General features: G+C 43.4%; 1 protein-coding gene across 1 annotated transcript in view; it reads right to left on the bottom strand.

Moving 5' to 3' along the window:
* Positions 1-27,592, bottom strand: part of csmd3b (CUB and Sushi multiple domains 3b) — a gene marked incomplete at its 5' end in the record, with an annotated part of 405,005 nt that overhangs the window by 199,958 nt on the left and 177,455 nt on the right. Inside the window, one exon of the mRNA XM_080014654.1 lies at positions 11,345-11,552. Within this exon, the coding sequence (XP_079870780.1) occupies positions 11,345-11,552 (208 nt within the window). The remainder of the gene's footprint in view (positions 1-11,344; positions 11,553-27,592) is intronic.

The raw sequence follows: 27,592 nt of genomic DNA, 5'->3' as shown, positions 1-27,592 counted from the left end.
CTGGATTAGTGATTTTGGACAGTGCGGAGTTACTTGTCAAGAAAAGGTTGATTCTAGAGAAACTTTAGTGGGGTGGTGAATATGTGTATTCTCTAGAATGTGGATTATTGGATCGCCAACAATCCCCAAGAGCAAGATCACGCATATATTGTTTTATAGTGTCCGACGAATGGCAGGGTTGGGAATATTTCTGGCTTGAGAACGGTCTAAATTTGGATCCAGTACTGGGTTGAAGTCTCCTCCCAATATGATAATTGATTCCGAGAATTCTAAGAGTTTTGAAAATATATTGTGAAAGAAATTTGGGTCATCCTCAATGGGGCCATAAATATTAGCTATGGTTAATTTGATGTTGACCTAAAATCCCATTAATCATTATGGAACGCCCTTCTGTGTCTGATATTGTGGTTTTATTTTGATATGGGATACGTTTTTTGATCAATATAGATACACCTCTTTGAGTTGTATGATGCGGAAAACATCTGATTAACCCATTTAGCTTTGAGTTTGAGGTGGGTTTCTTGCAGTAGACAGAAGCTGGTGTTCATTTTGGTGAAGTGAGTTAGGATTTTGCTACGTCTAGCAGGTGCGCCCAAGCCTCTCACATTCCAACTAACAAACTTAATGGGTGTCATTGAAGCTAGTTGCCTTGCCTCGCAGCAAGAAGGTCTTGGGTTCGATTCCCGCCTGGGGCACTGTTGGCACCGTGCTCCGGCGGGTTATCTCCCAAATAGGAGCCTTTCTGTGTGGAGTTTGCATGTTCTCCCCGTGCTCACATGGGGTTTCCTCCACCTAACGTCAGTAAGGACCCCCCCCAAAAACATGCACACATCATCCTCTGACCAGCGATGGACACTCATCACCTGGTCCCCGGGCGCGTCCACGTATGCTGCCCACTGCTCCAAGGTCAAATGCAGAGGCCTCATATCATCGGCCACCATCCAAAAAAGCATGTGCATGTGTGTGTGTGTGTGCGTGCATGTGTTGTAGTGTGGTGTGCTGTGTGACAAATAAAGATTGTTGTTGTTGTTGTTGTTCTTCTTCTTCTTCTATTTAGGGGGTGATGGCACAGTGCATCCAAGGCAATAGCTATACTACCGTTCCCATGCTTTCCAATAGATAAGTCTGGGGTTTCCTCCTTTACATTCCTTTTCACTGCCATAGTATTGAGGGAAGCTTGTAGGGATACATAACTACACAAACAAATGACAAGTAGACAAAGATAAACACAGAACATTGCCGTATTAGACATACATAAAGTGAAAGATATTATAGAGTGAGAGTGATAGGAGAAGTAAAGAGAGAGGGATTAGGGAGGTGAGATGATGAGAGAAGTATGGAGGGGGAATTAGGAAGGTGAGATGAGAGTGAGCGATATTTTAAATCCTGACATAGATAGCTTGCCTATTCCTACATCTTGCAGTATATAATAACCAGAATGACATTAATGCATATATTATGATCAGAATAACCAGGGTGTGGAGTCTCGGTATAACGAACGGTCTATATATAATTTATCAACAACCATCGATACGCGTTTACCCTTCTGCTGGTTCTCCTTCAGGACAGGATACAGCACTTTCTGTTGGTCGTTGATCTCCCGGGGGAATTGATCGTTCATGCCCAGCGCTGTTCCTTTGAGCTCCGGTCCTTTGCTTTTAACCGGCTCCTTGTGCTTGAAGTGTTCAAACTTAGCAATGATGGAGCGGGGACGGTTCCCCCCGCGGTGTCCCAGTCGATGAACTCGGTGAAAGGTGATCTGCTTCACAGTGTCAGTCGGGAGTTTCAGGGCGGTGCAGAGAAAGTCTATCACCATTTTTTCTGGGGACTCGGTGTTGTTCTCTGGGATCCCAGAAAATATAAGGTTGTCCCGCATACTTCGGGACTGTATATCCAGGATATCATTATCATTATTTTATTTTCTTTTTTTACAACTTCCATCTCCGCTGTGAGAAACTTTGTGGTTTTTTTTAGATCCGCGTTGTCTTTTTGCATCTCGCCGTCCATGCGGTGCAGGAAATCAAGACTGGCTTTGCTCTCGGTAATGTGTCTGAAAAGCGGACCGAGCATGTCCAGCTTTTTGTTAATCTCATCCAAGACACTAACCTCTACATTACCCGGTATGAGATCCTCTGTGTCTGTTGCTGAGTCGGTCTTCTTCCTTTTTACGGGATAATTGCGGTCCTGGTCGTCTTTCATCACGTATGCATTATAAAAAAAATCAATATAATCCTCTCTCTCTCTTTTTCTCTCCCCCTCTCTCTCTCACGTATGTGTGTGTGCGTGGGGGGGGGGGTTCTGTGTGGGTGTGTTTCTGTGTGGGTGTGTTCCTGCTTTGGAGTGTTTCTGTGTTGGTGTGTTTCTGTGTTGGTGTGTTTCTGTGTGGGTGTGTATCTGTGTGGGTGTGTTTCTGTGTTGGTGTGTTTCTGTGTTGGTGTGTTTCTGTGTTGGTGTGTTTCTGTGTTGGTGTGTTTCTGTGTGGGTGTGTTTCTGTGTGGGTGTGTTTCTGTGCGGGTGTGTTTCTGTGCGGGTGTTTTTCTGTGTTGGTGTGTTTCTGTGTGGGTGTGTTTCTGTGTGGGTGTGTTTCTGTGTGAGTGTGTTTCTGTGTGGGTGTGTTTCTGTGTTGGTGTATTTCTGTGTGAGTGTGTTTCTGTGTGAGTGTGTTTCTGTGTTGTGGTTCTGTGTGGGTGTGTTTCTGTGTGGGTGTGTTTCTGTGCGGGTGTGTTTCTGTGCAGGTGTTATTCTGTGTTGGTGTGTTTCTGTGTGGGTGTGTTTCTGTGCGGGTGTGTTTCTGTGCAGGTGTTTTTCTGTGTTGGTGTGTTTCTGTGTGGGTGTGTTTCTGTGTGGGTGTGTTTCTGTGCAGGTGTTATTCTGTGTTGGTGTGTTTCTGTGTGGGTGTGTTTCTGTGTGGGTGTGTTTCTGTGCAGGTGTTATTCTGTGTTGGTGTGTTTTTGTGTGGGTGTGTTTCTGTGTGGGTGTGTTTCTGTGTGGGTGTGTTTCTGTGCAGGTGTTATTCTGTGTTGGTGTGTTTCTGTGTGGGTGTGTTTCTGTGTGGGTGTGTTTCTGTGTGGGTGTGTTTCTGTGCAGGTGTTGTTCTGTGTTGGTGTGTTTCTGTTAGGGTGTGTTTCTGTGTGGGTGTGTTTCTGTGGGGGTGTGTGCTCAAGGTCACTGCTCCATTTCCTATTCCAGATACTGCTGCTATCCCAGCATCCTCTCTGCCAAGCAGCATTGATTAGGACTCGGCAAGCATAACATCACGCACACCCTCACATAATCAAACACACACACACACACACATACGCATACACACATACACACACTGGTCTTTGTCTTGGCCTTTTTCACAGGGCTCCTTTGCATCTCTCTAAGATGCTTGGTTGTAAAATGAAGTCTCTTATTCGCAAAATTTGGAAAATGTCTGTTAATGAGGATGTGGTCCATATGTCATAATTTATAACAACCTCATATTAAAAATAAAACCCTGCTTTGTTCTATTTTCCTACGACATATTTTTTACATATTCATATTTTTGTCATGACATGTGGAGTGCCTGGAACCAGTCCCATATTATCATGGTGAAATCAAAAATCACTTTATCTACAACATGTGGAAGTGTTACTCCACTGCAGTGTGAGTATCCTGCAGCAGTTACTGAAAAACTGTTTTCTTTTCCATTTGATGTTTCCCCAGCCTGCTCAAATCTGTGGTCTTTGGTTGGGGCAGATACAGTACAGCGATGTCCTCCCGTTTCCTGTGATGGGCTCCATTGTTTTGCTGACTGAGGACTGATGCTTTTCTCACATCATTGTCTTGCAAGACCAGATGCTGTGAGGTGGTTTGCTGTTTCAAAACCAATGCAGACAGAAGCATCTCTACAGATAATCTTTGTACTGTAGACACTTTGGCATGTTGAGCCTGTGAGTGAATGAGTGTGTGTGTGTGTGTGTGTGTGTGTGTGTGTGTGTGTGTGTGTGTGTGTGTGTGTGTGTGTGTGTGTGTGTGTGTGTGTGTGTGTGTGTGTGTGTGTGTGTCCGTGTGCGCGTGTGTGCGCGTGCGTGTGTGTTTGTGATTGGGGGTGGGCGGATGGGTACGATTGTGGGTGTCAATTGAAAGCACACCATGCCATCTGAACCAACTGTCTTGGTTCAACTGTCGGAGCAACTCGCATATGGTAATATAGCTTGAGGAACTCGGTGACAGAACTCCGACTCCAACACAAACCTGACAAAATACACATTGTCTATTTATAAAACCAAATCCCGGTGACAGTCGGTGGGGTTTGTTAGTAAGTGGCAGACTGCGAACCGCCTGGCGCAACGTTTACTAAGAGAATGGTGGCGGGCTGTCGACTGTGTAGACCTAACGGCGGTAATGAGAACACTTCATCCTGGACATTATGTCCAGACCAAACTTGCACAACTGTCAGAGCTGCCAGCATGTAAATAAAGGACGGAACTGAGGATGGAAGGACAGCAGAAAGGAGGACAAAGTCAGTGAAAGATAAGTCAAGACAGGGCTGAGGAAATTAAGCAACAATGCAGGTTGACAAGCAGGCAGAAAGACGGAGAGACGGACAGACAGACGGACGGACAGGCAGACAGACGGGCGGACGATGGACAGATAGATGAACAGACAGACATAGTGACGGATGGACAGACGGACAGACAGACAGATGGATGGACAGATGGACAGACGGACAGACAGATGGATGGACAGACATACAGATGGACGGACAGACAGACGGACAGATGGGCAGACAGACTGATGGGTAGTTGGAGACAGATCCAGAAAAAAAGGAGCGACGTGGGGGCAGAAGGATACTGTTATATTTGTAATGTCCTCCTTGCTTTTAAAGGCAGGTGATTGTGCAACACAATTTAAAGTGCAAGTGTCTGTGTGGGTCTTTCCAGAGTCAGGCTGGAATTACAGACACTTTTCTAACAGCTCCTCTCAAATGCAGATGTATCTCTCACTATGCATCTATGCATACTGATTACACACACGTGTGTCTCTGCATGTGCGTCTCCAACTAGTTGTGGCTTCCTGAGTGTGTGTGAGTGTATGTGAAAGAGTGTATGTGAATGAGTATGTGAATGAGTGTGTGAATTAGTGTGTGTATGTGTGAATGAGTGTATGTGAAAGAGTGTATGTGAATGAGTGTGTGAATGAGTGTGTGAATTAGTGTGTGAATGAGTGTATGTGAATGAGTTTGTGAATGAGTGTGTGAATGAGTGTATGTTTATGAGTTTGTGAATGAGTGTGTGAATGAGTGTATGTGAAAGAGTGTATGTGAATGAGTGTGTGAATGAGTGTGTGAATTAGTGTGTGAATGAGTGTATGTGAATGAGTTTGTGAATGAGTGTGTGAATGAGTGTATGTTTATGAGTTTGTGAATGAGTGTGTGAATGAGTGTATGTCAATGAGCATATGTGTATGAGTGTATGTGAATGACTGTGTGAATGAGTGTATGTGAATGAGTAGATGTGAATGAGTGTATGTGAATCAGTGTCTGTGAATGAGAATGTGAATGAATGTATGTGAATGAGTGTATGTGAATGAGCATACTGTATGTGAATGAGTGTAGGTGAATGACTGTGTGAATGAGTGTATGTGAATGAGTTTATGTGAATGAGTGTATGTAACTGAGTGTACATGAATGAGTGTATATGAATGAGTGTGTGTGAACGAGTGTATGTGAGGCGCATGAGTTTGAAAAACATGAAACAAATTCCACCACATGCTCATATATTAACCAGTCAGCAATTAGTGTCCTCCGCTAAATGCCTTTGGAACCAGCCTGTTTTATATTAGCATATAGTGCTAATTGTCATTGGAAATTGGTACATTAGCCCTATTGCATGGCTGTGGTGATTGAGACCTTTTCATAACCGAATGGGCATCGAGTGGCAAGTTCACACTAAATATTTGTTTGGCTTTTTAAACCTTGAGCAGTTATCTGGCCCAGCTCTATTTAATGGAATGTGGGCGAAGTGTTTCAGAGGCAGCGCAAAAAAAAACAAAAAACGGGCTGAATATATTATCTGACACGGTGCAACAGTTGCATTGTAACAAAACATACTTGCAACTAAACTTAACGCACACGGACACACGCACGCACGCACGCACGCACGCACGCACGCACGCACGCACGCACGCACGCACGCACACACTCCGAACAACGGTTAAGATGGAATTGTTTAGTGTCGTACAGATGCGACGAAAAACAAATACAACTTCCATTATCCACAAAATGCGTTGGCGCTCATGCTCTCCACAACATTGCATGTTTGGTTCTCTGGTATTAACAGATTTGTGCAGGAACCTGGAACGCGTCACCGAGCCCGAACTAACAGCAAATATGTTACTGTTGCAGGATCAGTATCTCAATGCTAAAAAAAAGTTCTATATTGACAGCCCCTTCTACTACATTTAATTACATATATGCTTTTACAAAATTACTTTTTTGTTTATTTCATTTTTAATTACCCACGAGAATTTGCCTCAAATGGTGCTGCGTTTTCTCTTTTTTAGTGTTTTTTTATTATTATTATTATTATTATTAATATTATTATTATTATTTTACCATTTTAATCAAGCATTTGGTCAGAATTTTGGATGCACATTACCTGTTTTCCACTGGTCTTGGAAACAAATCATCATTTACAAGGCAAAAGAGGACAAACAATAGATAGCCGCCAATTCAAACAGGCACAGCTGGGCTTCCGAGTCCGATCCCCCTGCTGCTCTTGGCTCACAGCGGCTAATGCCGTGTAAATCAGTTGAGCCTGTTCCCCGGTTCTCGGGCCGGATGAAGCCTTGGCATCGCCGCCCTGCAACGGTGGCTTTCTGGCCACCGTTGCAGGGCTTGAGTTCTGCCGACCGACCGTCATTAGTGCCACATTAACGTCTTGCTGCCTGGCTCAACTCTTCCGCTCTTTCACCGTATGTTCCATCTGAGCTGCTGGCAGATGGAGGTATGATGGAGGTACTCTCAGTATGGCTGCGGAGGTTTTCAGCTGCACGCCGACCGCCAGTTCGCTTGTCGCCGGACACTTTAAATGTGGTTTGAAAGTGTCTCTCTCTGCTTTGTAACCATCGTCCTCCCGATAAGATGAATAAGTAAACAGAGGTTGTTTATCCAGGAGGACGAGGAGGGAACAAACGCTGTGTTTACTAAGTGGTGGTGGCGGTGTCTGTCCACATCAGGCTCCAGGACAAACAATGTTTTTTTTATAGTTATTCTGTCAATCTCTTTGTCTGTCTCTCACTCTAGCTACTTGTCTCTCACTCACTCTCTGTCTCTCTCGCTCTAGATGTCTCGCTCTTTAGTTCACTCTCTCACTAGCTCTTTCTGTCTCTCTCTCTCTAACTGTTTCTCTCTCTGGCTGTCTCTCTAACCCATATTCTCTCTCTCTCTTTCTCTAGCTCCCTCTGTCTCTCTCTCTAGCTCTCCCTGTCTCTCTTTCTAGCTAAACCTGTCTCCCTCTCTAGCTATCTCTGTCTGTCTCTCTCTCTCTCGCTCCCTCTGTCCCTTTCTTTAGCTCTCTCTGTCTCTCTCTCTAGCTCAATCTGTCTCCCTCTCTAGCTATCTCTGTCTCTCTCTCTCTCACTCCCTCTGTCTCTTCCTCTACCTCTCGCAGTCTCTCTCTAGCTCTCCCTGTCTTTCTCTCTACCTCCCTGTCTTTCTGTCTCGCTCTATCTGTCTCTCTGTTTCCCTCTGTCTCTCTCTCTAGCTTAATCTGTCTCCCTCTCTAGCTATCTCTGTCTCTCTCTCTGTCTCTTTTCCCTCTGTCTCTCTCTAGCTCTCTCTGTCTCTCTCTCTCTCTCTCTAGCTCCATCTGTCTCTCTTTCTAGCTCTCTCTGTCTCTCTCGTTAGCTCTCTAGTCTTTCTCTCTGGCCCCCTGTCATCCTCTCTAACTCCCTCTGTCACTCTCTCTAGCTCCCCCTGTCATCCTCTCTAGCTCCCTCTGTCCCTCTCTCTAGCTCCCTCTGTCATCCTCTCTAGCTAGCTCTGTCCCTCTCTCTAGCTCCCTCTGTCATCCTCTCTAGCTAGCTCTGTCCCTCTCTCTAGCTCCCTCTGTCATCCTCTCTAGCTAGCTCTGTCCCTCTCTCTAGCTCCCTCTGTCATCCTCTCTAGCTAGCTCTGTCCCTCTCTCTAGCTCCCTCTGCATCTCTCTTTCCCTCTGTCTCTCTCTAGCTCTCTCTGTCTCGCCCTCTAGCTCCCTCTGTCTCTCTCTCTAGCTGTCGCTCTCTCTAGCTCCTTCTGTCTGTCACTCTGGTTCTGCATTCCTGCCACTGCACACCTGACCCCATTCAGCAACCAAGCCAGCTGTCAGCCTTCTTCGCCACTCCGCCTGTATATAACCTGTTCCCCGTTCACTCAGTCCTTCTCAGATCGTCGTTGTATCTGGGAGACATGGGGATGGTAGCTCAGGCGGTAGAGCTGGTGGTCTAGTAATCTAAAGGTTGCTGGTTCGATCCCAGGCTCCTCCTGCTAGCATGCTGTAGTGTCCTTGAGCAAGACACTTAACCCCTAATTGCTCCTGATGGCTGCGTCCGTCGGTGATTGAACAATTGTAAGTCGCTTTGGATAAAAGCGTCTGCTGTAATGTATCTACTGTGTCAAAGCTACTGCCTCAAATCTTCTTCCTGTTTCCTGTACCTTCTGTCTGATTCCCTGGACCCTAATTCCCTTTCCGGATAAGTTCGCCGTCACTGACTGATCTCCTGGTTTTGACCCCTGCCTGTTTCTTTTGCAATAAGCCCTTGATCCTTTCCACCTTCTCCTGAGCTTCGATTGTGCCGTGCATTCGGGTTGACTAGACAGCACTCATGACAGTATTGTGACAAAGAGGACATACAGTATAGGACATCGACACAAACACAAAGAAAAGACGATGTAAATATGGTGTCGAGCATACAAACACATAAAGACACCCAGAGAAATAAGCATACCCCATTTTTCATTGGATGGATATGTGGATACGACGTATGTGTTTGGTGTGAAGCTCCTGCACAACTTTACGAGCACAGATGTGAACTGATAATACTCACATGCACTCAGGAAGAAAGGTTCGTCAGCATGAGGCATCACCAGTAGGTGAAGGCTAAACTCTCACATGGACTGTTCCTATAAACTGGTGAGGTTCTCCAAGAAAATAAATAAAGCAAACCGGTACATAATTCCATCACCGCAAGGACGATTCCGAAGCCACTGAATAATGTTAAATCAAACTAATGAGATCATCAATATTCACCACCAGGCAGCTGTCCTAACACGGTAATCGAAAGCTGGCACCTGATCAATGTTTATTACAGTTCAACGGATGCAGCGTTTTCCGATGCACAGTTTGCATCATAACCCGAACCTAAACCAGAAAATCAATGGTGGCTCTCCAACCAATATTTACATTGAAACCAACTGGATAGTCAATATTCATTTGAAATCGAAACAACGGCAGAGGTCCTGTCATACTGAATCACACACAATCCTAGTATTTGTACCACAGGAGGTTGTTGGGTCCGCTGTCTTGCTTTGTCAGTGGTAATGCGATTGTGTCCTTTAACCTACCTATAAAGGGAGGAATCTGTCTCTAATGGTACAAAGTGCACATATGTCAAAGCCACTTAGTTTATGGGCCGAAGTTCCTGTTATTGGCCATGTCAATGCCCTGTACAAAAACACGGGAAATACATGCCGCCATCCCTGGTTTGGGCACCTATGCGGCTTCCATGCAGAACATTATACCAACATCCTACTTAACTATCCAAGAACCACTGGTTAGGGGCATCCAGCTGGGATCCGTGCACAGTAGTGAAACGTGCAAAGAAAACCCTGAAGCAACTTGATGGCCATGTCGCCTCAAAGCCATGGTGGCAGGAACCATAACTAACTGATAATCATCATGGTCACAAGGATCAAGCCACTAACTGCTGCAACATTTCTCAAAAAAATTACAATAAACTTCACTAAAAAAAGCTCAACACATACAAGCCATAAAAAGATCTGATAATTATCATTACTGCATTCGCCATCCCATAACTACTTTCAAATTGATTACTGACGTATGGTCATACGGCTGACCATGATTACATTTAAATTGGTTACGGCAACAGTCTCAGAAGATCAATAGACTCATTTAGCATCAGTCAATAACCAGCCATAGGAATAAAATATTGTTAACGACCAAACTATCTGAGAAAATGAAAATAAAAATAAACTAAATATAAATAGCAGATAAAAGGCATAATAGTCCAGATCAATTAATTCCGTTGGTTTAATGTCTGGGATGCATGTAGAGAAAACACAGGCACACAAAAAGATAAAGACTACAGCACACACACATATGAGTACACTGTCCTGCTCATTACCCTTCCATGTGTTGATTTCAGAACCTCTTGCATCAATAAGATATTACTTTAACGAGTAATAAACACAACATATTTGAAGAACATTAAAAAAATAATAATATATATATATATATATATATATATATATATATAGTTGTTGATAGATAGAAGATAGAATTCCTTACCTTTGTCTAACTTCTGGAAATAATATCCATTTGGTCTTTTGCCATCGGACTTTGTATAAATGGGTTGGATTAGACAGTAGCCTTGAACGACGCATTACTTTTTATTTATTTATTTTTTCTACATCATTTGTTGTTTATGGGCTTTATTTTCAAGATAAATGTCTTTCACCTCCATGTAGGATCTGAAACTTGAGCTGAGCGGACTTTATGTTTGTGCATTTTGCAGATGTATGGTGGTAGAAATCCCATGACACCTAAATGGTATCTCATTTATCCAAACCTAATCGATCCAAACTTACCGTCAACTAAAACCTTCTTTTTTTTTTGTGCTCGGCGATGGCAGCTGAAAAACGGAAAGAGTTTTCTACTTTTAAACTCAAACTTTCTGGGTCTCCATGCGATAGATGAAATATTTAGTTACAGAAATCTCTGAGTAAATATTATAGTGTATTCATATGTCTGGAGTTGGAGTGAACCATGTAAATTGGTTTAGCAATAGTTTTCATGTATATACATTAAAGTTTCGGTTAACCAAAGATTTTAGGCGTTAAGTTACAGCGCACATCTCTAATATTTGTTATATTTTTACCCTTTACCTTACGCCATTGCCCAACATTTACTCAGTAACGGTGTGTGAACGGTTTTCCCACTGTAGATACAGTATATTAAATATGGAATCAACAGATGGCCCATAGTTGGGAACCCCCGCCTCCCAGTGAAGGTGATTACACTTCATAGCAACACGACCACCACGCCCAACGGACAGATGATGAAAAACACGATCAAAAAAAGGGATGTTTATGACTCACCAGATGGTTGGTGGTTCAGAACCCTCCACTTCAAGGTAGTCATATTTCTCCTCTGTCTGGAAGTCTGTAAAGATGACAGAGATGGTGTCTCCGGGTTCGGCCAATAGGATCCATGTACAGTCGGCCTGGTTACCATAGTTGCCGGGGTAACCGGGACTGGTCACCACCCCACTGCCGCCCCTCACAGTGCCCCCACATGTGTCCTCAGCTGTCAATCAAATCAGAATGACAAATAGAAAACCTGGGTTAGGGAGAGGAGGAGGGACTGAGGGGCGGGACTTCTCTCTTTTCTTTTGCTTTTTAAATTTTGTAGCTTTTCGATTCATTCTTGTGATTTATGTCCTTCTTGATGAACTAGGTTGGTCATCCATCCTCGTAATTAAGCAAATATCTATTCATCAGATTGGATCAAATTAAGTATGTTTTAGCCCACCAACAGCTAGGCCCACTCAACTTCCCTCCTCTCTCTCCCTATAAGGTCATTTTTCTTGTTTGTCCATCTTAATTCTGGAGATTCTACCTCCCAAATTTTAACAATTGACTTTTCTATTGATTTACAATTGTCATTATTTTCTCTCTATTGTCATATTAACAATGGCATTAGCTCTTCTTTTAGTACTTATATAGAGCTCTTAAATAAAATTAAGTTAATAAGTAGTATAACTTTCAGGTACACTGCACACAAAGAGCCCTTTCCTCAGCAATTACTCTGTCATGAGGCATTTGACCAACCAGACTGATCCATTCAGAGGATTTTACGTTTCTTTTAGCCAATCAGAATGAGGGCTTCTTGTCAAGCTCAGAGCTACGTCCCTTTCCTCTGGTGACAAAGTTAAGCTTTACTTTCCTCAAATTAAAAAAAATAACTCCGCCCTCGTCCCCTCCAATCACTTCCAAGTGAATTTTGATTCTGCTGCATCCCAATTGGCGAGTTCTCGGGTGAATTTTAGTGTGGATTAAAAAATGATGCTGCAATTGGTTTGGAAAGATTTGGATCAGATGTGATTGATAGAGTTCAGTAATCAACTCTTCATGATGAACACATCTGATTGTTTACAATATTGTGAATTAATAGGAATAAATGTAAATTACTCCATAACAGATAAAGACACATGGATTGCGCTGTGCACACGGCATAAATTATACATTTATAATTTATACAGTTACACTCACAGGGGAAAAAAAATACCTAAACTGGATCTTGTTTTGTCACTGGAGTACTGACATTAAAACAATTCAAATGGATGATGTTCGATTAACCAGACATTTACTGTTTTGGTTTCAAACATATCAAAGAAATAAATGGAATTTTGTTTACATTTGAGCTTAGGAATGACCTTCTCTGCTCCAGTGATGACTGGTTCCAGTTATCCAGTTTGATCCAATGTCGGAGGTTTTTTTTTTTTGTTTTTGTTTTCTGAGAGTGTAAGTCCAACTGCAAACATAGTATAAATTATACCTGTATAATTTATAGTCAAACATAAAAGAGGCAATACATTATGTAACGCACTCTTGAAGTGGGCATATCATTTTCGGCAGATCGGTTAATGCGGTTTTGGACAAACATTTTGACTTTCCTCGCCGTGTTGATGGTCACAGCCTCAAGTGTTTTCTCGCCTAACAATTGCTTCTTCACCTTGTCCAAAACAACAGCAACTGACGAAGCCGAATGTGACACGACCCTCTTGTAAGAGAGAAGACAGGCACTGTCAGGTGTACATGCAACCTGCTGGGCACAGCCATGCCGAATGCGTGTACAGATGACAGAGAGAAGGGCGGGACCAAGCCAGACTCCACCCACATAGGAGTATAACTGTGGTCCCGAATTCACACGGACTCCATATTCAAAATACAGGGGCCGAGAAGAATGAATGCGACTGGAAAAAAAATGACGGAGAACAAATTATACGAGTGACAACATAGAACAGGCTGGAATGAGGAGAGAAAGAACAGAGGTAGAACCGTTCCATCTTGTGAATATATATACACATATATATACAGTATATATAGAGTATATATACAGTATTTATATACTGTATACACAGATGAATACACATAGGAACAGTCCAAAACAGACAGATTTAAACAAGATTGGAACAGAAGTCGAGGCAAAGTCAAAAGCGAGATTGGTTGGTGAGGGATGCAACAGAACAGGGAGAGTGAAAGGAAATCGATGCCACCGTGGACATGCCGGGCCTTTTCGCGATCTTTACATAAGTGTGTGTAGCTGGAGACGTGACACGACAAAATCTCATTACATTGTGCACAATTCTGGTTTTGACGCGCTCAATAAGGTGTGCGCCGCCTCAAAGTAGACTCACTGATGAGTGAAAATGTGGATCATTAGATCATCAATGGTTCAAACAGGCAAAATAATACAGTCGACAAAGGCAGATGGACAGAAAGACTGACAGTCAGACTGTGGTACACGCACAGTCACACACACACACACACACACACACACACACACACACACACATACACACACACACACACATGAATATCATTCATGTATTTATTGCCTAATAGCAATTACATAAGAATGATCACACTTGGAAGCTCCCAAAGTGCCTCAAGAATCTTAAAGTTCACAATAAACCAAGACACACTAGAGCCTCTAATACTTCACAGAACAATACAATACAGCTTCACAAGTTTTTGTGTGTGTGTGGAGAGGGAGAGAGAGAGAGAGAGTGAGAGAGAGAGAGAGAGAGAAATAGAGAGAGAGAGAGAGAGAGATAAGGATGACACACCTGCCACAGGTTTATCATGGCAACAGAAACACACACTCGGGCACACGCACACAAGCGTGCACACACACAGAAACACACAGAAACACACACACACACACACACACACACACACACACACACACACACACGCACACACACACACACACACACACACACACACACACACACACACACACACGCACACGCACACGCACCGTACACACCACCCCCAGCCTACCAGCCTATTGATGCCGCCCTGACATGTGACAAACAGGTGGAATGGCCCTCCAGGTGTATTGATGTCAGGCTTTTATTGGAAACAGAAAAAGGGATCTCATGGAAATGGAGGAATAAATGTGATCCCTGCTCCTGCCTGCCAACTGGGGCTCCACCTTCATGACTGGATTTGTCTATAAATGTCTGTCCCTGTTGAATGCATTATTTCCTCGAAAAAGAACCTTTCAGGGTGGTTAACAAGAAGTGGATCCCGCCTGATAATGTCCTTCCTGGCTTTCAGTCCTTATCTCCTTGAACCCTGGGAACCTGCCCCGTTGAGTTGCATGGTAAGCGGCAGATGCGTACATTGGACGTGAATTTAGTCCAATTTGCGCCGGCGCAACCGTGGAGGTGGGCTCTGTGTTTTAAGCAGCCCGCTCGGGCCTCGTTCTCCACGAACGAGCCTTGTCTTTGTCTGCCTTCGCCCGCTCATTGTGTCGGCACAGTTCTGCCTGAAGGTTGATGTTCTCTCGCCACCGCGCTGCGGATTCGCGCAGCTCGGCGCTCCCACCGGGGATGGGCACGGAACCATTACAGTCCACCACATTTCACCAATTAGCTGCCAAGACGGGGGGGACGTCACGTGCTTGGCTTAATGACGCCCTGAGCATGCCCCCCCCCCCGCTCTCGGCTGGGTATTTAAAGAGCATACTCTCCAAAAGTCACAGCATTAGAAGACTGAAAAACGATTGATCATCTTCACCTTTTCTGGGAATGTAATGTATGGAAAACAATAACGTCTTTTGGGGAACGTTTCATGGTTCGTGATTTCAGGGATTATTCAAGCAAAGTTTAGTTTTGTTCTACAGCTCTTTTTATTTGTTTATTTATTCATTTATGCATCCATGCATTCATCCATTTATTAATTGGCTAATTTATTTATTCATTCAGTTGTTTATCCATGCATTTAGTTATCATTTTGACTATGAAATGATATACAAACAATGTGTGGCCGACCAAGGGGCACAGCTGTCCCGAATCAGCCGAACTAGCGCCCAAGCAGTGCTGATTGGTGCGATTCGGGGCAGGAAGGTTTCTTAATTTTCTGTCTGTAGTGCAGCACAGGCCCTGCCACAGCAGCAGGAGCCCGAGGGCCCGACATTCCTCTTGCTACCTGATTAATACATTCATCATTATTGTTTATCGTTTTGGCAGCCCGCCCCTCAGTTCAGGATTCAAGCAGCTAGATCAGATAAATAAATGCAAGCCACACAGGCGTTGGAGCGGTCCCCGCTCTCTGCCTCCTCCTTACCACCCTGAGAAGTGGCCCCTTGGCCCCAATATACAATATAAAAAACTAACCAGAAAATATTGAATGGTCTTTATTATTCCTGTTTTATTAATTAAAAAAATGCACACTTGATTTTCTAGTGCAATATCTACACATTTGACGCAACATATAACATTTTACTGTAATTTATCAATATTGAAATACATTTTTCACAATAGATTTGGCACCAATTTAGTAATGCACTAACACCCATCTATTCATGTGCACATGTGTAAATTCTCAGTCCTTTACTGTAAATTTGACCAGAGCTGGTACTAGTTTGGTAGAAGTTTCATTTAAAAATTCAGGGAATAACGCGTGGATGAGCGGAGGCTTCGATTTCTCACTGCTCTCGTTTCCCTCCTCTATCTTCAAAAGGAAACCTGGGGCAGCCGACACCAACCTACCAGAGTGTGTGTGTGTGTGTGTGTGTGTGTGTGTGTCAGTCGGTGGGTAGCGTCTTCCATGCTGCCTTCACTTCTTACTTCTCATGTCAGTAAGTAAATGCGCAGAGCATTGCCCTTTCCTTCACTCTTTCTTTCTTCTTTCTCTCCTTCCTGAACCTTCCCTCCATACCTCCTCTTATCTTCATGTTCTCCAAGTCCTCACTTCGCTTCAGCGTTTTTGAGAAACTAATGTAAAAAGTGACATCCACAGAGGTTCATCTGATCCTCCGTACTATAAAACGGAGCCCATCCCTCCTTTTTGTCCCTTCATCGACTCCATCCTGCTCCCTCCCTCCCGCCCTTCATCCCCTCCCTCCCACCCCCCTGCTTCTCATGGCCTAGAGTGCTTTGATCACTCCTTCTTAGTTCCTTTATGCTCCCCCCCAACCCTGTCCATCTCCCCATCGGTTCATCCCTTCTTCCCTGCTGTGCTGTCATCAATAAAAGTCATCTGGGGATTCCTTCTTTATCCCTCGCTGTCTTGCTGCGTCTTTCTTTAAAGCTCTCTTTCTCACTCTCTCTGTCTTTCTGTGTGTGTGTGTGTGTGTGTGTGTGTGTGTGTGTGTCTCCTAATTGATTTTATGTTAAATGGTTTTACTGGCTATATCTCATTCCCTCTTCTCTCCCAGCAATCTCCTCCACCCCTCTTCTACCCCCCCAACGCGCGCACACACACACGCGCGCGCACACACACACACACACACACACACACACACACACACACACACACACACACACACACGCAGACTTCAATCACAAAAGGCCCAGTGTGCTGTCAGCCCTTAAGGATTATGGGCCATCTACATCATCCTTTGCTCCTGTCTCTCCATCGGCCATATCCATCCAGCCCATCTCTTCCCTCATCTATATCCACCCATCCATCCATCAAACTCTTGTTCCCGTACACCTGGCTATGGCGACGCCTCTTTCTTCCATTGTCCTGGTGTCTATCTCACCGCAATGGAAGAGCGAGTTGACACGAGAGCAGAAGATGAGTTCAAATTGGTAAGAATTGTTACTCAACTGCAGCTCAATGAACCAAACATACATGGATGGATGGATGGCTGGATGAATGGATGAATGGATGGATTTCGTTTAGTTTCTGCGATTGCTGGGCTTTAGTTTCTGAACCAGAACCTTTCTTGAATGCGGGTGTGATACGGCTGTACTGTTTTTGTCGAAGCAACATTTATCATCACAGTGGCTCAAGTGACAGTTCTGGATACGCTGACGGACATAAACAAACTTATACACCTTCATGGGCACTCGCTTACTAAACACCGACACACACACACGCACACATATACAGACGTCACACACACACACACACACACACACACACACACACACACACACACACACACACACACACACACACACACACACACACACACACACACACACACACACACACACACACAGTGTGACAGTGTCACTAAACAGACTGACCTTCAGCCCCTCCCACCATCTGTCCACAAATCAAAGAACAGATGCTGTCTGTCAGTCAACTAACATCCTGACATTTAGACCTATTAGGGGAGCAAAGTGATTGAATGGAGGAAGGGAGGAGGGAGGGATGGAGCGGGGGTCAGGGTGGGGGCGCACAGACGGATGAATACGGCGTCATTGATCGAGACGGAAGAAAACGAGGAAGCCACGTTGTGATTTTTTATTTGAAAAAGCGTCTGCATCATCAACGTGTGATTTAATCTTCTTTTCAATGCCATTAACACACAGTTGAATTAAGTGAAAGTAACTGGTGCTTGAGTACCAAAATGAACCACTGCGTGATTACGTATAGATTCTCATAGTACACTTTTACTCAAGATTCAATTTCTGTTTTGCTGCCACTGCAGTATGTATGATGGAGCTGGAATGCTGTCTGTGACCCCCTGGTGGCAGCATTGTGTAATCCCCGTTGGGATATTTTGAAGCTAGTTGCAAACTAGAGGGGAGTGATGGTCTTAAACAGGATAAGTATATGGATAAACTACGGCTCCTCCAAATGGCTTGTCCAGTCCATGAACATTTCTGGAGCAGCTCTGGCGGTGTGTGTTCTGGCCTGTGGTCCGTGCATGGCGTCCCCCACCCGGAATCTACGCCTATGGCTGCGTCTTATGCCTGCACGTGGGGGTGGGTTGTCTGTGTGCGCCTCAGGGGTGCAGGGTCTCCTCGCGCTCTCTGTGACGGGTTTATGCTCCTCGAGGCCGTGCGTGGGTATTGCTCCGCGGACTTCCGGCTTCCATGGGGGCTGGGAGGTCTTCTGTGGCTGCAGGGCGGGGTGCTCCGGGGTTTCGCTATGGTCGTGGGGTGCCTGTACAGCTGCGGGACTCAGGGGTGGCTTAGCGGCGTTTTTCCGCTGCTTGGAAACGCTTCAATGTAATTCCGACCTCATGCACCAGAACTAATTGGGACAAGTCCCGGACACTCACCGGTGGACACATCACACGCGCACACACGCACACGCACACACACACACACACACACGAACACACTCCCGAACAACCACCCTCCTGATTATATCCTTTACCGAGGGTGGTTGCCCTACTCGGGAGTGTGCTTCGTTTGCTGTCAGTGTGACATGTGTGTGTCTGTTGTGGTGTTTTGCAGCGTGTGCTGTGTAACAAAAAACTGTGCTCTTGTCATCCTACAGGTCGTCCACAGGACAGAGTTATTGCAGCAGTTCTTGATGATTTTAGAAATAATAAAGAGTTGCATTGCAGGTTGAGAAGTTAAACTCCACTTGCAGACTAACTCTGTCCTAGATGCAATGGCACAAATACTCAGTGTTGTATGCCCAGCATGCTGACAGCACAGGTTAAAAACCTCTCTTTTTTCTCCCTCTCGCTCTAACTGTCTCTCTCTGCCCCCCCCCGCCCCCCTCTCTCCCCACAATAGCTTTGAGATGGATGAGTCTACCTCCTCACTTCTCCGATTTGGTCATTAAACAGAGTTTCTATATTATCAACAGCAGTGGCAAGTTCCTAAACTTATGATTTATAAACCCCACCTCTCCTCTCACTATGTGGGCCGATAACTGTGTCTGTAGTGTTTAAGCAATGTGTTGCTGTGTGTGTGTGTGTTTGTGTGTGTGTGTGTGTGTGTGTGTGTGTGTTTGTGAGTCTATGGCAATTGTCATCAACGATGTCTTTAACTAATAGCTGCTTTGCCTTGCCAGCCCTAAAGAAATACAACCCTCTCCGTCTTTCCTCCCTTGTGCCACACTTCCCTTCAGTCTTCTCTCCTTTTCCATCATCTAAATCTCCCACACGCACACATATACATACCAATCAAGACAATTATATAATCTTTTTGAATAGATGTCTCTTCATAGGATCCTGACAGAGCAAGAGAGCAACCAGAAAATGAAAAGAGACCATTTAGCACTAATAAATAGAAAAATACTGAAACAAAGAGTTCAGCCAAACATTAAATATATTTAGATACAGTTAGAGTTGCTGTTACAACCTTATTGTCTCTAAAACTGAGTCCCTCATGGCACCCACGTGAGCCCCTTTCTGATTCATCCATCTATATATATACAGTATATATATATATATATATATATACACACACATATATATATATATGAACCTCACCATACTATTTAATATTTTCCTTTAGAGTATATGTGTGGTTAACCTATTTTTCTGGAGCAGCGGTCGATACTGGGGCAAAGGAAGGCGAAGCTAATCGATACATGCAGCGACGAGGTAAAGGTATGGAAGATGGTAAAAGGTCAAAAGTAATAAAGTGTCTTTCAAGAGTTCAGCGGCAGAGGATCATCCAGTTAAGATTCATGGCTAATGGGAATAGGATGTGAAAATAAACATTAAAATTTGCCCTGGAACCTCAAAACAAACATACCATCAAACTGTATGATGGAACTTGTCGTTACTCCACAGTCCAATTTGTATAATGATAGACGCATCTCTCGATCAATAAGCAGCCACCTCAATACAAAAGGCATCACACCTTTCTCACCATCGAAGGGATGAACATCTCAATCCGTATAAAGTTGAATTCTACTCATTTCGCTTCCAACAAAATCAATATTGACATGAGGGGCCTCAATCACTAGACACAGGAAAGTCAACAGGGCGCGCCCCGAAGTAATTAGAACCAATCAAAATTCCCATTCACATATTTGTTTGTTCCTGTTCTGTTGTCAATGCTGCAAAACTGAAGGGTGAGCATGCAAAGTTTTGTCTGTCAATCTTCTCCATTTCAGAGAGGTGGGTTTCGTTGTTCTTCAGCGAAATCCATGGGGGACTTTCCCCTATGTACTTTTATATCCATCCTTTTATGCTAGAACTTTCTTTGCTCAAACTTTGGTTCAGGAAACACAGTATGGACTTGGCATATGTCTGCAGGGGATTTCCCATGTGACAGGAGCATAGCAGCACATGGCAGCAGCACAGAGGGATGTAGGATTAGTCAGACCGAAGCACGGACGGCCTGGGACTAAAAAATGGCCCTGGGCGGATACTCCACCACCCCTGCCCCATCGACGCACATACAAACAAACCAGCGCTTAATATCCCCACTTATAAGCATAATGGATGGATGCTCTAGGCTACTGTAACAGTAAAACAGAGCTATTTTAACATCAAGTGAAAGGTGAGGGAGATGCGTGTCATCGGCCCACTTTGATTATGAGGGCTGGTGCATAATCAAAGTGGGCTGGCGATGCAGAGCTCTCTGATCTCTCTCGCTCTAGTTTTTGTATAACGGACTGCTCAGGAGGCCCACAGAGCGACCGGCCCACTGGGATTTGTCCTGGTGCTCCCAGGGGCCAAACTCGATAGTGTTGGAATTGTCTCTGCTCTGCTCCACCTTACCAACACATCAACTGGAACTGCGAGGGACGCGGAATACATGAGGGATCGCATTCAAGAAATGTAATTTTCCCCTTAATTGTGGCGGAATAAATTGTGTGATTGCACTGGTGGGCTGTCATTGGATGGTTACAAACGTCCCATCCAGTCCCATTCCTCTTGCCTGGCAATGAGTAAGGACAGAACATTTCTCACAAGGGTCCCCATCCGTCTCTGTACGGAGCCACAATGGGACCACAATGGCAGAAGTGGTATCCGTCATGAGAGGTTGTCACAGAACGGTGATGACTGCTGATAAGGATGATGGAGAGAAAGAGAAGGCGAGAAAAAAGGGGAGATCTGAACAAGGGGTAAGAAGAGGGAGAGAGGGGAAGGGGGACGGGATGGATGACAGACACAAAAAGCGAGTGGATGACAAATGATTTAATGAAACGACTGAGTGGCTGGGAGGAAAGAAAACCAATTAACAGAAACGACAGAGCCATGCGTGTGTGGGTGAGCGAGGGAGGATGGATAACAATAGAATAGAGATGAATTGCAAAAGAAAGAGATTGAGAGGATAAAATAGATGGTAAAGATGATAGGCAGACAGAGAACGAGTATAGAGTTTATATATATATATATATATATATATATATATATATATATATATATATATACACAGTGGATGTCTAAAGTGCAAGACCTAAACAGAAAAACTACAAAGGAAAGACAGGAAAGAGGGACCAAGCGAGAGAGAGAGCGAGAGAGAGATAGAGAGAGACGGGGCGAGCAAGAAAGATTAACAGAGAGAATTGGGAAGAGGGAGATAAAAAAAACCTTGTATTGTCAGAGGTGAATAAAAGGCCGGATTAATATTGAATGAAAGCATTTGAGAGCGATGATTAGAGATGACATCAAATGTGGAGATGGACCACAGCTTTCATTGTGTGTGTCAGGGCTCAACACTTACTTTTGAAAGTGGTTGCCATCCGGACAACCAGGCATCGGCTTTCGTTTGCCGAAACTGAAAATATTTTCAAAATATTTGGCCACCTTACAGTTTGAGTAATCAAGATACTATGCAGTTATGCATCGGCTCAATAATGAAAATGTGACATAAGATAATGTTCAAAAGCTTGAGTTACAGTAACTGAACAAATTTCTTTATAGTTATTGATTTATCTGATTCTTTACAGAATTTGAATATTCAGCAGGGAAGAAACACGTCAAGTGTAGACAGACAAGAGCTGTGATAACACTACTCCTCTGGTCGCACTCACCTGATCAAAACATAGCCTCTGTCTCTGCCTCTGCCACCACACAGACAATAAGAATCTTAACAGTTCTGTTTGTTCCCTCACTGCTTCAGTGGAGCACAGACAGCTCAGACCCTCTCTATTTTGCATTTGCGCCACTGCTCCACACTTGCCTGTTTAACAAATTATCAGTCTTAAATACATTTTAAACTTGAAATTATTGTCGGACAGTATTTGTATTTAAAGTGTAAAATTGTAAGGCAATCCTTGGAGGGGCTGCGGCGGTGCTAGGTCCCCTGCAAAACTCATTGTATTTGATAGCAGTTATACTCCACCCAGTATTTGCGAAACAAAATCACCAAAGTGAAAGTTCTGTCACAAAACTATATTGTCACATATCCTAGCACATTTTAAATGTATGGAAATCCTGTCAGAAATCAGTGCAACAAGAACGTGCATATGGCCCAAATTAAGACTGACTTAAACGTGTATCAAATGGTGCAGAATGATCACACTTAACGTACTTCCCGAATTATTTAAACAGTGCTAGAATTTGTGGTTTCGTGCTGGGCCTGAATCTCGTGTCAATGGGTAGGTTTGGGTTGCTGAACTAATTGGCTACATGTGCGGATGACAGGGCGGGTAAGGTATTGCACGTTGTGGTTGTTGGGAGCAGGTCTTGAAAATCAAGACTTCTGCAGGACTCTGCCACTGGCTGGCTGCATGTGTGTGGAAACTGGCTGCACAGGCGGAAATGTGGTGTTTCGCAAAAACATAATGTTAGTGCAGTATAACTTTATGGAGGCAACCAAACAAAATCTTGACTTTTATTGAAATTCCATTTTCCAGTCCTGTAATTTTTTATATATTGTAATATATTGAAAAATACTGAGCAGGTGGTTACCCAAGGAGGGCAACCAGAGGCCACAAAATGATTGCCAATTGACTCAATCTGGTTGCCAAGGGCAACCAGGCAACCGTGTGTGTGTGTGTGTGTGTGTGTGTGTGTGTGTGTGTGTGTGTGTGTGTGTGTGTGTGTGTGTGTGTGTGTGTGTGTGTTTGTGTTTGAGGTTGTTTGCAATTGTTTGCCTTTTGGATTGTGTGTGTCTTTGTGTGGTATGGAAACTTACGACACATAAATTGAACCCCAAAAACCTAAATTCTGTGTCTGGATGATTCTCTGGTGGATGAGTTTAATTGAATAGCTCGTTTTAAAGATATCCTTCAGCCTTTTCACTTTGCATTTATTTTGTAAAGTTATTTTTATGTAAGTTAATTTCCTTCCTTTCCATTTATTTTCACCCACTTCCCCCCTCCCTCTTTGTTTCTGGCCATCAGTTTCGCTTCTACTCAACATCTTCATGGAAACAATCAAATCCAAAGCGTTTAAGTTGAGGTGGCTCCCATCCAGAAAGGATCATTTAAGCGTTAATACGCTGTCTTTGTTTTTACGGCTCTCTCACTTGCTTTTCAGTCCATTCCTCCCTAGCTTCGTGTCTGTCTCACTCCTTCACCCACAGGCTAATGCTTAATCACTCTAAACACCCCCCCCCCCCTCCCCAACCCCACACACACACACACACACACACACACACACACACACACACACACACACACACACACACACACACACACACACACACACACACACACACACACAGCTGCTCCTTCAGGAAAGTTCCATCGCACTGGATGCAGCTTTAAATACTTGCAGATCAATGCAGGAACTTTCTCCTCTCTCCATGTGTGTGTGTGTGCGTGCGTGCGTGTGTGTGCGTGCAAGCGTGCGTACGTGCATGCGTGCGTGTCTGCGCGCATGCATGCATGTGTGTGTACGTGTGTGTGAATAATGTATGAAGCCTAAGTGCACCCCTGAGAGAAATCAAAATTTGATTGCATTTAATGCAACATGCTTCTAATATATTTTTCACAACACGTCCGTCTGTGGTTTAAACACGCTTAGTCTGAGCAGATCCACGGTTCCGGGCTAATCTGAAGCTTATTTTAATGGTTGTTAGGAAAAGGCGCCCTGTAAAATGTATTAAATATTGTATATATCTGTGAAAATTGTTGTGCTTTTGGTTTGGTTGCCATGAAATCTGGCACAGTTGCAGTCAAGAAGCGGGGGAAGAGATTCCGGTTCATCATTGTTCATGGGATGTGGGTTATAATGGTGGTTATTGGTTATTATGGTGTTTTTGCCTTTCGAATTTAGAATAGATTATCGATGAAAATATGATTTTTTTTTTTTTTGCCTTCTTTCTCTTTTGCTTTCTTCTGTGCCAACCTCATTTATTCTGGATTGGAAAAAGATGCATCCATGTTTCCTCGCTTCTGGTCTATCCTAGGAAGTCAGACCCACACACCTACTGTAGGCCAGCGGTTCCCAACCTTTTCAGACGCGCGGCCCACTTGAAAATTTCAAAAGTGCTGGCAGCCAAACCAGAAGTAATACTGGAGCCAAACAGTGCGTTCTCAGCGTATGTATATTTTAACAACTATATGCATTCTCATACATACAGTGCAGTAGTGGTAAAACAAAAAAAGAGGTGGGTTAAAAATAACCTTATATCCATGGAACTTTCGTAACGTTAAACCAACAACAGGAGCACATTAATATCAACTCATCTCATGAGAAGGCTGATATTGCGTGGCAGACACCAAATGCTTGATGTCTGGCTTAAGGGACGACAGTCTAAGGTGATGATCTGGCTGAACATTAAGTTTATTCCTGTATTTCGTCTTCAATGCCACAAGCCCCGAAAAGCCACTCTCACAGAGACACGTCGTCGGGAAAGGCATCAGAAATCGCACAGCTCTGTTGGACAGATCGGGATTTGCGTTCTCGGTGTCCATACATGACGTATCAATGACTTTCTTTTGGCCCTGATACTCCTTGAGTTTATTATCGAAAAACTCAAGCAGCTTGGACTTTACATGGCTTCAGAGCTGCGTTTGATAAAACCTCGGAACACACCACGCACAGCGGTAACGGGTTCGTCTTCCGTGCCTGTCAAAAAAAACCCAATGATAAATATTCAGCGCTATACTTTCTCCAAACCTTTTTTTTTGTTTGACAGGTGGGACTGTCCCGCCTGTCCGCCTTTCCTTTTCAATGTGCCTGATGCTAGCCAACCATCCATTTTGATTATAACTGCAAGTTCAAAAATGTACAGGTGCATGTCGATCGTGGTCCAGCTTGGACATAGTTTGCCCTCACATAAGTTCCTATCTATCAGTGATGAAGCATTTTTGAAGGATTTAAAGAAAAAAATCAATGAAATATACATACAGAATATATTTTTATATTTAAAAACGTTTTTGTAATAAATATTTTTTTATTTCTTTTTTCAATAAAATCAACATGTTTTGCCCATGATTTGGCGGCCCACTTGCAATACCCTCATGGCCCACCAGTGGGCTGCGGCCAAGAGGTTAGGAATCGTTGCTCGAGGCCTTTTAGCTGTGGAAATAGGGCAAAAAAAAAAAGGATAAAGCTCAGTGCTAGGACTTGGCGATATTGACAAAATATAATTCAAAAATATGCTTTGATGAATACCTCAATATTTTACTATATCTTTAGGGTGACTATTCAGGGTGCTCTCATAAGTCATGTAATATTTGAAAAACAGTCATTAGCAATCTCGATATGATGACCATTAGAGCAGCTAAAACAGTTTATGAAGTTCAGAAAGCTGAATTACTTTGCTGTAACACAGCCTTAAAGACAACATCTGACGATATCATGATATTACGATAACCACAATCCCACATGATATCTAGTCTCATATCATGATATCGATAGTATAACGATAAATCGCCCGTTCATACTCACTGCTAATTTAAATCCTGAGAATTGTCCTATTGAAATAATGCACTTTTCAAGTAGAAAAGTGTGTATTTCAAGTATTTGGTATTGCAAAACAAAATGACTAAAGTGTATTTTTATGCACTGTAATGGACTGTAATGTAATGCCTCCTAGGAGTTTTATAGTAGAATACACACAAACATCCCATAAAAGGTGCAGGCATTGAACCAGATTTATGACACATGAGAGGTGTTAATGTATTCATGTTACATATTGCCTTCCTCCCAAACAGTCCAGTCCATTAATTTCAGAATGAAAAAACCCCAATAATAATAACTTTTGTAATGTGCGTCATGTTTGCCTTTAATGAGTTTGCTGTCATCTGTAGGCAACCTTGTTGGGATTGGGATTAATGGATTTAATGTAAAACAATGATTAGTCCATATTTCATCCTGTGATATGGATTGTGTTGGTTGCTGCTGGGGGCGTTGTGTCGCCCGTGCATCTTCTACATATAGTCTATTGGATATTTTGTTTAATTTTTAAACAGAGGTAGTTCTGCTCAAATTAAGCGACATATGCTAGTGTGTGTGAGATAAAGATACGTGTTGACAGTTTCAGTGTGTGCCACCTGGTCATGCCTTGGTGCGCGGTCCAATTGCCTGCAATGTTGCAAATGAGCAGTGATGCATGTTGACTGCTGATACATGAACATGCTCCTGCGTGTCTGTGTTTTTACAGTAGCATATACATGCCTCTCTCAGAATTTGTGTGTGTGTGTGTGTGTGTGTGGGGGGGGGGGGGGTGCAAACTGCATGTGAAAGGCAGACATGCCTAGTTGAACTAAATGCTTGTCCTGTAGTCACAATATCAATCAAACCATGCATTTTTAGTGCTGTCTCTCGGGAATGTGTGTATGTCAGTATGTATGTGCATGTGCATGTGTGTATGTGTGTGTTATTTATGATTTGTGTCTACTATTGATGCATGAAAATGAAAAGGAATGACTAAATTCACATCAGAATGTTGTTGTGCATTGTCATCTGTATTCATTCCACAGCGGAGGACCACCACAAGACAACTGCAATTACTGTTATTGTTATATAGATAAAAACATTAATGAAAATATAGCTGCAGGCAGCAATACGCAGTGTCCATGGTTGACGGTCCTTAGCTAAAGTTCAATGGACAAGTGTGCTTTGTCTCTCTGTTCCATTCCGTGTGCTTTGTGACTGCAGGAGTTCATTCGTTCTGGCCTGGTTACAGTTTAATTATATGATCGTGCGGTGTTGGCGGCTGTGGGTGGGTTTCCTTCGCCGCTACTATCGGCGGTTATCATTCTGAAGTAGGTGCTGCATGATTTTGGCTAAAATGATAATCACGATTATTTTATTCAATATTGTGATCATGATTAATGATCACGATTATTGATCCATTTTGGCGAACAGAATTATTTTATGACACTTTGTAAATCAACAGAAAACTGCCTTCACAATAAAAATGTATTTTATAAACCTATAAATAAATAAACTAAGGTTAGTGGTTTAACTGCCTTCAATTGTAGATATAATGTAATAATTTCATATATAATGAAACAAATTGTGTGTATTGGGCCAGAAATATTTGTTGTAATTGTAAC

Source organism: Zeus faber, assembly GCF_960531495.2.
Source record: "Zeus faber genome assembly, chromosome: 1".
Lineage (NCBI taxonomy): Eukaryota > Metazoa > Chordata > Actinopteri > Zeiformes > Zeidae > Zeus > Zeus faber.
The sequence above is the reverse complement of the archived record's forward strand: the minus strand, read 5'-3'. Positions and strand labels throughout refer to the sequence as shown.